This window comes from Hermetia illucens, chromosome 6 (assembly GCF_905115235.1).
Source record: "Hermetia illucens chromosome 6, iHerIll2.2.curated.20191125, whole genome shotgun sequence".
Lineage (NCBI taxonomy): Eukaryota > Metazoa > Arthropoda > Insecta > Diptera > Stratiomyidae > Hermetia > Hermetia illucens.
The window spans coordinates 4,257,721-4,269,886 of NC_051854.1; the positions used below are offsets into that span (position 1 = coordinate 4,257,721).

At 41.7% G+C, this 12,166-nt stretch overlaps 1 protein-coding gene across 2 annotated transcripts in view; it reads left to right on the forward strand.

The window, feature by feature from the left end:
• The window catches only part of LOC119659568 (ejaculatory bulb-specific protein 3-like), a 33,280-nt gene extending 22,227 nt beyond the window's left edge, over positions 1–11,053 (forward strand). For both annotated transcript variants that reach the window (XM_038067722.1, XM_038067721.1), the window contains exon 3: positions 10,797–11,053. In XM_038067722.1, coding sequence (XP_037923650.1) covers positions 10,797–10,975 — 179 coding nt within the window. In that variant the 3' untranslated portion in view covers positions 10,976–11,053. The remainder of the gene's footprint in view (positions 1–10,796) is intronic.
• The last annotated feature ends 1,113 nt before the right edge of the window (positions 11,054–12,166 follow it).

Genomic DNA, 12,166 nt, shown 5'->3' on the forward strand with positions numbered 1-12,166 from the left:
TATGGGAGTCGTCACCCGAAGCGATAAAGGTATGCACGGTATCCCCCGTGTCCGCTTAGTAATTGGGTTAAGTGGAAACTAACCTCATTTTGAGACATCTGGAATAACCTCGTATGTCTAGCGTCCTTTAGGTGAATTGTCCCATCTCTTTTGCTATTCCAAAATAGGTTCCCTTCCTGCTAATTGCTGACGATAGGTATAGGACTCACTGGCTGCAACCGATGCGTTATAGAGGCGTCGACCCTCATTCGCCAAGATATCGATGAAGACCATGCTTGCTATCACACTGTTTCGTCTAATGTTATACGGTAAGCGCATGACGTTCGCAATGCACTCAATCGGTATGGAGCTGCGATTTTCCTTTTATTTGCTTCCAATTTCAAAGACGGCGCATAAAGCAAAATGGAGCTGACAACTATCGAGATAAAGAGGTGACGACTTTGGCTAGGTCCACCTATATTTGGTAACATTATTCCCAAAAATGTAGCCACCCCGGCAGTTTTGGTTGCCGAATTTTCAAAATGGGACTTGAATTTCAGTCTTTGGTCAACCACGACTCCTAGGTATTTAAGCGTTGGCTGCGACTATATGATGTGTTTACCAATCCTGATCTTTATCGACGTTTACTTCCTTCGCTTGGCGATCAAAACTACTTCGGTCTTATGCTCTGCGAGCGCCAGATCAATTTCCTCTAGCCAAGACCTGATTTCAAATATTTGGTTTGTGAATACCTCGATCTCATCAATATCTTGTGCCACGACAGTGACTCCGATGTCGTCTACGAAGCTAATGATTGCCACTCCTTTGGGCAGTTGGAACTTTAAAATTCCGTCATACATTATTATCTACCGGAGAGGACCCAGGACTCATCCTTGTGGAACCCCGCAGGCTGTTTTACATATCTTAGGCCCATCGTCCGAATCGTAGCACAATATCCTCTTCCGGAGAAATTCCATGACTATGTGCATGAGGTATTTAGGAGCGCCCAGTTTGGCTAAAGCTGCAATTATAATATTTTGCTCCATTTTGTCGTGTTGAAAGCATTCTTCACGTCGACAGTAACTACCGCATAAGATTTAATGGTCTCTTTTTCCGCAATTTCCGTCACCGTGCTGATGGAATTAACAGGAAATCTTGCCTTTCGGAATCCGGGGCCTTTTCTAATTTTTTTTTTTTCTTATTAATTTTTTTAAGGGTGGTTGGTGTAAAAAATACGATACCCTAGAAATACTGGCGTTTTGTAGTTGCAAAATCGATGTCAAACGAAATAAAAAAATAGAAGAAGGCCGTTGCGACCAAGACAAACATATTCTCTAAAACTATTAAAAATGGAAGTGATCTGTATATAATATGGCGCTCACAGACTTCAAAAAAATTGTTTCGAGCTGAGCGGAGCCTTCTATCTCGGTGGGCTCTACTCCAAATAACCCGAGCCGGAGGGAAGATATTTTTAAGACGATGTACTTTCATATGAAACATTTTCAAAAAAATCCGATTCTTTGAAGCCGCATAAATATTGCCCCCTTAAATGGGCCCGGGTTTTCCGCGAAATGTATGGACAAGAAAAGGAGGTACAACCAAGTACAATCCCAAACCGTCGTGTTTGCTTCCGAGATACCTTTTTTCCAAGATGTTTCAGATCCTCGCTCGCTGATGATTGAAAGTAAGCGCTTCAAGCAGGTACTCAAAACCTCGAGGTCATTAGATGCTGAAACATCCTTAAAACAGAATACAAAGTTGACGGTACCAGTGAAAGCGGGGGGGGGGGGGGGGGGATGAGCTTTTATGACATATTAGACATTTAGATCAGCCAGCTAGGTATTACTATGGTGAGCCTCATTGAGTTCATGAACGCGGTGTGCATGAAAATCCCCGAATAGTTCAAATAGTTGCTTATGATCCTTATTGAGGAATAAGAACTGCCTCCTTCGGTAGGTTCGAAAGCGAAGATAAAGAAGTAGCCTGCAGAGCCGTCAAAACTACTTACAGGCTGCGTTAGGTAGGGTAGGATGCCTACGTCTTGACTGATAGAATGAATCCTTGCCCACCAATTCTGGAAGAGCGACTTCATAATCGCCTTTGCAACCTAGATTTGAAGTTGATTTTTTAGAGCAAGACTGGCTTCACACTAATGCAGATGAGTTTTGTCTAAAATCTGCCAAGTAATTGGGGATCGCGACTACAAATTATTTCTCACTCCTATAGCAACAGGGGTCCTGATAGAGAGGAGGAAGGCAGCCAACGCAAAGAGCGCGTATCTTCCATGACGTGAACTTCTTGGATTCTTGACCGCCAAAGCCATACTTCATGCATCCCCTAGCCGATGGAAAAGCAACTATTATAAAAGAAAGTTCTTCGGTGTTCACGCAAGTCCTGAAATACTTGCAGGAGTTCACAACAAAAGGCCACAGGTTTTACCATTCGGACCAAAGATTCATGAATACCTGAACGCAGACTAGGGGAACTGATGAACGAACAGACGATCGTAAACAGGAGCAACCTCCATGCTCCCAGCAACCTTTTCATGGGAACTCGCCGACACGACCAACGAAGTTATTTACTTGCGCTGCATCGCATTTCTTGCTCTTCCTTCTCTTGCTTGTGCTAACAACAAATCTTCTACGGTTTCCCAGCAATGCTATTTCAATGAATTAAAATATAACCTGGACTAGAAGCTTAGCATAATACAAGATACTGGGAAAGCTAAGTAAAGTTCTTATAAAATCACGACCATGTTTGCATCTGGAATGCTATTTAAATCGACAACGCTTCCAGGCACCAAGTGTTATGCGATGGTCACGTCGTTACACTCTCAACTAGGTACGTGTTCCGGATCATGCAAAACATTTCAGCAATCTAAATATTTGCATACTTTCCAGTAATGCACGTCGTAAATCCGGACACATAAGCACCTTCATGCAAAATTACAAACAACTCCAATCTCCAGGATATCGATTGGAACTAATGCAGGAAAATAACATGCACATGCTCCTATGATGTGTATCTATCCGAACTGTCCTTCTTAAATTCGATCCATAAATATTCGATGATGTAGGAATTGGTTGATACCACATGTACCTACACACCTTATATTTATCCATATCTAAACACAATTGAATATACTCGAGCCTAAGATAAAATTACGTCCCTTGGATTGGAACATCTAGATCAGACTTAGTAATACACTTCCGATGGCGACCAGTTTCCCTCCTGCACGTACAGATAAGGATTTCTGGCCGTCGAAAGTGTCGTAATCGTATTAGAAGTAATTGGATACAGAAATCCTTGGTAATCCCCCGAGGGGCAATTGGGTATTGAGTTGAAATACTATATGTACGGATGAGGAGGTAAGAGTCTCTGCCACCCTTCTTGTTAGAAGTTTGAAGATTTAGGTCACTTTTTCATTGATGAGAATTTGTGGACTTACTTAGAGGAGGAAGTTTATTTTAATTTTAATTTTATGTACGTTGCAAAGGATTCAATGCAGAAAGGAAGGTTAAATAAGTTAGGATTTCTCGAAAAATATTTCACAGTTTGCTGGTCGTTTAATTACCTAAGACTCATGACACCTCTAAGTAGGGGATTGTTGAAGTTAAATTGAGTGGAATAAATACCTAACCAAAAGCTTCCCACAATATCCTTGAAGGCAATCATCAGCGAGACGATGTGCAATCGTGCAAGAGGTGAGGCGTCTAACCAGAAAATGAGCACTCGTGCAGGAGGAGATCATCATCATCAATTCAAGAAAGTACTCACCTCTCTGATTGCTGTCTCTGCGTCCCCAGATTTCATGATGGGCGTTGGTATCGCAGGCGACGAAAAGTAGTAGAGCGCCTTGTTCTGCCAGGGCTTCATCAGTTTAGCGGCTAATTACAGTAGAATACGGAAGTCGTCTCCTGGGATGTATTCCGATGTTACAACTATCTCCCCAGTTCTCCAGCTGTCAGTCAGGAACTTTGACAGACATATACTTTAAATTGCGTTTAAAAATGATGCAAGCTCTTAATTTTTCATAAGAGAATTCCCAACGATCTACATGTTTCCTCCTTGCAGATCAGGAATCTGCCCCCTATTTCAAGTAAGTAATTAAGAGGCGCAGAATCTTCTCCTTTTCAATCGCTGCGGCTTATGAGAGGTGGATTATCACCATTTGTGCCCTTGGTATATCATCCCCAGCAAATGTCGACAGTTTTGCTCCCTCCCATCCTACAATTTTGGGACTATCGTCCTAAGCCAGCCTGGTATATCTCCTGTTTATCGCAATCTACCAAGATAAGACCTATGCCGTATGCCGGTGAATACGAGCTCCGCACTCCTTTTCTCCTACCCCCATTATTATCATCCTGGCTTAGATCGTTGTCCTCCAATTATTTTGGTCACGTGACCTCCAATCCTGGAAGCTCAGTAGTTGCTCGACGTCCGTATATATTGTGCTCTCCCACCCTGCTCTCGGTCTTCCTCCTAGTTTCGCTCCGTCAACACGGCGTCCGTTCATAACCTTTTCAGGTTGGAGATACCCTGCCCACTGAAGGCGTGGTAGTTTAAAAAATTTCGAGACTTCTAGTTCACCGTACAGTTCATACAACTAATGGTTGTACCGGATAGCAACACGGTCGCGAAATGCTCCGAATATTCGGCAAAGGGCTTTCCTTTCAAATGTGCTTAGCCACTTTTCGGAGGCTTGGGTTAGGGTCCAGGTTTCACACCCATAGCATAGCACTGGTGTTATAATGGTTTTATATACGCGAAGTTTCGTGTTTCTGTGCACATGCTTCAATTTCATCATGGGACGGACCGAGAAGAAAGTCTTATATCTACGAACTTGTTTTACGAATTATAAAGGGGAGCGTACAATACCTGCGAGCCGCTTCGGTCATGCTGCTCCTTGGGCAGCATCTGATGAGTTGCCTCTGCCCTGGTACGAAATCATAGTCGTCTTCGCCCGTCTTTTCAGTGTCGTCGAATTAGTTTGAAGTTGGGAGTTTGGAATGCAATGTCCTTTTTGATGGCATATTTTATGAACTCCTAATCAAACCTTCCTTTATTTTGCAGAAACCAGTGATGATCAAGTGGAAATAGGCTCCTCACTGCAATAGAGGAGAGTGAACCCTCTAAAAAATGGATCAATTCTTTGAGTCAAATCGGAATTGATTGGATTAAATTGCTTGAGCCATGGGAGTTGGTGGTGAAGGAGGAGAATTCTTCTAGACTTCCTCTCTTGTAAAAGAGGCTTAAGGTTATCTTGTAAAGCAGAGCCATCTACCCGATTCGAAAGTGTGATACTACGCACTCGTTTGTCCTCATTGATGGCATCCTCATAAGGAAACATTAACAGCTATGCTAAAGTATGCTAAATGCAATGGAAAGGACTGCGACTGCGAGGACACTGTTCTTCAAATCTCTACCAAGTTTCATATTCATAGTTTTAACGTCTATTAAGAAATCGTCCTGACACATATTGACGCGGTTTGGTATTCATTAGTGAGTCCTAATACACCCAAAAGATTAATCGATTCAATTTCGAAAAAAACTCGTTAAATCCACTCGTAATTAAATCACGACTAGCATTCACCATTGGAGGAACAATTTCACTTTGCAAAACACTTAGAGCCATGGCTTGATAGGACTTGACCAACTGAAAGCTAATTTAATTGGCTTTGATTTGACATCGTTAATTCGACACGGAAATCGTATTACCATTCATTTGGGAAAATGCCAACGAGCAATTGAGGCATCGCGTCATTGCGAATTACATCATTCCTGGCCAAGTTTTTGTTTTTCAATAACAGATAAATCCTATAAAGCGTTTATTCCATGAACTTGGGAAATTATGTTGAAAATGGGAAAACATCCTGAAAATTTCGAGCCCATAGTGACTGAGTAGGACGTTGTAAACATTTGTAGGTGTTCCTGTATCCTTGTTCATGCATAAATAACGCATACAGTGTACACAGGATTACCGATTTTCCAGATTGTAAGATTCATTTTAACTTTGTGGATTTTGAAATATCTTTTTGAAATTTGCGATATCTTAGATGGCTTTGTTTTAAGGGAAGCCTCAACCTTTCATTTCATCCAAAAAAGCTGTTATAGAGTCACGAACCATTTTATCTTCATGCGAGTAATAAAAGTATCTTAGCTATCTAAACATCCCGTTCGAAATCTGACAGCTAATTTCTTGAACAATCACGGACAAATCTTGCCATTTGCAAATCCATATTTATATCGCTCACACTTTTTACCGAAAACTTTTTAAATTTTCTAGAAAAGCTCAAACGCAACGAATCTCACCCATGTCATATTATACGGTCCTAAGGCACATCAATGTCAATTCCCTAAATTAAGTGACGTACACTGAATACATGGAGACCATTCTCAGTTTCAACCTTTCCCCTTTCATTCAAATCCTACTGGCAAACCAGTCAAGTTGAAATTTACCAAACCAACAACCGACATTCCGTCTAGAATATGAATCGAATCCCCATTTTCACTCCCTCTGGGATCTTGTTTAAATCCTTGAAAAATTTTCCGAGAAAATGTGATACATACTTTGAAAATTGCTACCAGTGTTTTTAAACGAGCACATAAAATGGGAAAACCATAAACATTAATCTGCACAACAGATTCAGTGTACGTTAAACGGAAGAGGATTGTAGATAAAGTAAACAGTTGAAAGTATCCTTGGAGAATGTTATGATTTTAATTGAAGAGATTAGTGGTAGGTTTACTACGTACCCGCGGAGATAGTGACAGGCTGCGTTGAGATAGGAAGGAAGGGTGAAAAGAGGAGGGATGGCTTCAGTCTGAATGGGTGTACACTACTATAGCGTCTCAAAGAGTAGATGAGGAAAACCCAGGAACTTTGTGGTCCTGCAGATAACTCACTGAGGCAGCTATCACTACACCTGGTAGATAGGTATAAAATGCAATTCCAAAAATGAGGAGGACTTACGGTCCCGTACGGATAACCGGCAGGAGTCGTCTGATTTGATGACTGGATCGGGCTCCCGTAATGAATAACAGGACGTCGTAAAAGCTAATCATGGGGTGGATTGATCTCTAGGCACCATGATGACTAGCTGCTATTGCTGTTTCGCAGCAATCTGTGGTGACCCCTTCACCAGTTTCGCGTAGGCAGCAGATGAAGTAGAGAAAATGAACCTCTTTATCATCCGCTCCTACCACGAAATAGCAATAGTGAGGGCAGATACAACATTTACCACCTCCTGTCGCACCAAAGATTCGTCGAGCGTTTTCCACAATAAGTACACGTGACTGTGCAGCCAGTCGCAGACCACCACCGGTTCATTATTAGCAGCAATACAATCCCGGCCGTCATCAGGGAACGTGTTCGATTCGATGTCATCACGGAAACATCAATAACACCGAGACACGCTGCGGGCAACAGTATAGTATACGCCGAAACACTATTCTTCACCGTTCGGCTGAGGTCCTTGCTGAGGCTCAGAATGATTACCAAAGAGCGTGTATAGCATTCTCGAAAATGAATTCTTTGTATAGACCAGGTACTCCCAGATTCTATGCATCTCCATCAACTCCGAGAGCTCTTTCTCAGATTGATGGTGAGGTTTTGTCTCGGCTCTGTTCTGATGGGTCGCTACAATAACTTGTATATTGTAGTCCAATTGCAACTATCAGATTGCACGGTCAGAAGATTCATTTCCATGTTATTGGTTCAAGTGGTCGAATAGAACCACCATCGAAAATTCATCTGGAACTTCGGCGTGATTTACTAAGGCAGGACGTTGCTAGGCTGATTTAAATTAGTCCTGGCAATGCCAGCAGAAGAGTGAAAAATAAAATCCAAAAGGTTCGCCAGAATGTAACATACGCGAGGAACCAGTGGAGTTTTTTGTAGATCACTCAACGAATCAAAACAGACCGTCTAGATAGCATGCTATGTGGATCATCGATTTTGCGGTTGTTACCGAAGAGGAGGTTCCTGGTCTGGATCGAGTGCAAAATTTCTGACATAAAAAGTTTGCCAATATACATGGTCAGTTGGCACATGTCATAAATTAGATCATTAGTCGGCCTAAGGAATTTCCACCCTTCCTCACTACGGGGATTACCTACTTCATCGTTAAAAAGGACATGGTGCAGGACCTCGCAGACAAATGACCGATTACTTACTTACCAACCTTCTACAAGTCCATAATATTCATTGTTGGTGGAAGGGTCTATGCGCACCTTCGGACCAACAGTATTCTGTCCGAGGAGCTGAAAGGCTTCTGAGTTCGATTAAGCGGTTGCAAAGTGAAACCCTTCATCGACTCTGTAGTTGCGGGCTAGGCAACTATAGGCCAAATAAATCTCTTTAGTTGTTATATCAATTACGCTAAAGTTTTTCACAGCGTCCAGCACTTCTGGGTAATCGATATCCTACGGCTATACCACATTGATCCAAAGCTGATAAAGTTTTTAGACGACAATCGTGGAAAGACGACATACTACTTTGTCAGTGCGTTCGTCTGGAGGTACCAACGCCTCGTAACTCATCAGCATACGGGAGAGGCGGCGTCTTCCACGCGGAATCATTAAGTCCTCTCTGGTTCTGTATTTCACTGGCTGCTGAATGATGCTAGAGGTGCGAGTTGACATATTTAATGTACTTAGGTGACACCAAGCTGCGATAGTACTGATGGTCATCCTAGGAGTCGATTGCGAATATTAGGCAAGTTTAGTCGTCATATTCACATGGAATTTGGATTGGACAGGTGCCGCATCCAAGCCATCCGTAAAGGTTGTCACGAGCCGCATTCTTCTGTTACTATGACCAAGACAGGCTTCTTCAAATACCTAGGGATTCTGCAAGGAACCCATGCTCGAGTTGGTGATCTGAAAGATGCTCTGCTGTCCGAATTTCTGCGACGTGTGAAACTGGTACTGAAATCACGTCTCTCGGGGAAAACTAAAATAAGCGCACTTAATGTGTTTGCTATTCCTTTCCTGGTTTATGCATTCGTAACATTGTCGCAGTCATTATCACGGGCAGGAATCTGCTCAGAACTGAACGATTTAAATATCTCGGGTCAATGTTATCAGCCAATGAAATTGTTTCACACATTAGCGCAACCTGAGTGAATTGACATTCTACCACTGGTGTTCTTTGTGATCGATGTATCAATGAACATCTCAAATCTTAAATTTCCGGCAGCGTCGTCCGCTTTCTCGCCCTCTATGATTGTGAGTGTTGGCCGACTATAAATGAAAATGAAGGGTCATTAAAGAGCAATGGAGAGGAAGATGTTGCATTTGGCTAGAGGCGTGACACACCTTAATCACATCCGAAATAAAGATATCCACGATCAATGTATGGTTGCACCGATCATGGAAAAATTGCGAGGTAGGCGTGTTTGATGGTATTGTTATGTAAGAACGTCCAAGATTGGTCCGAACATCGAAGTCAACCAAAAGGCCGTCGGAAACAACGGTGACAGTACGCTTGATAGGATTTTGAAAGCCCCGTGACTGCATCCAGATCAGGCCTTTGATAGAACAAAATGGGGCAACCGATCAAAACAAACCAACCCAAGAAGAAGATTATCCACTCTCTGACAAGAGCCACAGTGATATTGATGACGTTGAAGAAGGTGGGTTCATTATCCATTGAGGATCCGCAGATACATTCCTGCTAGATACTCTAGTAGTCTCAACCCTCTTGCGTTGATGTTCGTACTTACCTAGAATATGTGCTGGGCGTCGACATCACATTCTATTAACCCGATGCCTTTACTTTGACCTATTGTATAGCTCTACCGCATATTCTGCTGAGAATTCTTCTGCGTGAAAGGAGAAGTGTCTATAGTTCTAAAGAATCGCCTTAACTCCCTCGCCATCACATAGCTCGTTAACCGAGTTAGCCTTTAGTCTTTTAAGACCACCATACAGTAGCAAGGTCAATCAATTCTACCTCACCTACACTTTGGATAAAGATGCCGCGGGCTCCACTTTCTCTTCAATGTTTGCCGGAGTCGACATTTGTGACGTGGCGATCCCAAGCCTGTAGTGGAGCCGGCAGCCCGTTTGCTCCCGAACCTATTTAATATCCGGTTCAGCAACGCGGATAGTAAGGAAAGTGCCCGGCCTATCGGCTCTTTCCCTCTCCTGCTTTGCTGCCTAGAAGCATCTAAGTAGAGATGTTGAGGTTATTTTGGACACCAAGTTCTTCCAAAACTTCAGCGCCATTACGCTTCTCTTCTGAAAGACAGAGGAAGCACTTTTTGAAAGATGGCAGCTCAGGGACCCTTTCTGTCACGTAGAAGACAAGACTGGGTTTTGAAGCTGACAACTGTTGCAGGCTATGTTACGTTGTCGCAAAATAGTAAAGGAGAGGAATAATTGGATGCCCTGTATGTAGGAGCCACTAAAGGGTCGCTATAGGTAGACTCCCAGTTGCATTTCCAATAAAAAAATGAACAAATGTAGTAGTACCGTGGTAACGCAAGCTGTTTGTTTGCGCGGTAAACTTGTAACCTCGACTTTCGAAGAAAAGATTGCAATATTAGATTAACATTATTTGATTATTCAGATTAGGCCGTTCCCAGGAAACTAGATATTCAGGTTTCGTCACGTTCATAGTCACTCCAATTGGGTCATTGAACTTATAAAATTGACATGCGAACATGGCAATTTAATTTAATTCAAAATAAATTGAATTTAAATGTAGCCAAAATTATCTTTAATTTTTCGACAAATTCTATGGATTTTCTGAAACTAATTTAATTTATTTAGTGACCAAAAATTAAATGTCTTTTTCTTTCTTTCAATTTCAGATCTGCTGCCAGAAGCTTTGGCTACAAACTGCGCCAAATGTACCGCCGTTCAAAGCAAGAACTTAGTGAAGACCCTTAGAAAGTTCGAAAACAGCGAAACCAAGGAGTGGAAGCTATTAACCCGGAAATATGACCCAAAAGGCACCTACATCGCCGCCTTCAGGAAGAGCCATCAATAAACCATGATTCCTAAGCTTTTCTGATAATAAGATAACAAATAAATGATAGGAAAGAAATAAAGTGAAGAGGATAAATCACGCACGAGTTTTCGAATGTAAATATTTTTTTTAGGAATGTTGATTTTTAGATTTTTTTCCGCGACTCAGATACTGGTGGTGATTTAATTTCTTCATCTGACCTCCACGTACATTGTCGCGATTCTCGACCGGTTCCCAATGCTTTTTCGCTTTTATTTTACTGACGAAAAAATATTTACATAATTCATTCAGAATTTAAGTGTTTGTAGCTTTCGATTTCTGCAGAAATATTTAGATAAAAAGAAGACATTCCGTATTGATTTTCGAGACAAATTCCACGGGAAAAAAGCAAAAACGGCAGGAGACAGACAGAAAACTTCTTACATAAGACAAGAACTTCCCTACAAGAAGCTTCTCAACAAAAACGCGAAAAAGAAAAAATTAAGATGTTTCCCAAGATTACACGGGACAAAAGCGCTTCCACTGCTACTTTGTAGTTGCTTACATTTCGCCGAATTCTCAGGACGAATGTTAAAAGATTGAATTTCAAGTTGATGGAGAAGTTGTTAGTTCGAGAAATCAGCTATTGCCGACAAAGCGATGTAAATTTGCATACGAAGTGCTCAGAGTTAGAGGCATGGAAGGAAGCACATGCCTTCGTCTCAGCGAAATTTATCTTAAGTATTTGAAGTCCTTGAGGAAAACTTTAATCTGGGCAGAAGTAAAAAGAGGATTTTAAAATTTTCTCTTTACAGTAGACGTCCGGACTGTAACCGTTTTTCAGCAGTAGTTCCAGTCAAAATAGGATTATGATATCCAAGATACAATACGTTGTTAGTTGAACATCCAAGGGAGAGAGCCTGAATGCATTCATCATGGAAAATAAGAAAACATTACACTACATGCTTGTTATCCTCCGGCGTCGACAGTAAAAACACGAAAAGTATCTTTGTTGGAAACTTGGAAAGTATGTTCCTGCACAAAACACAACTTTTTCCATCATTACTGTTGTTTGCCTGCTTGTTTGTTGCAGACTCATTATCCTTCATGTTGTTTGTATAAAGGTACATCTGATGTACGGCCGTTCTGTATTCGCATGGTATTAAAAGTATGTTATCCTTACGAATTTGTATCTGAATGGAGCTCACATGAAGCCGCAAATGTAGGGATTAC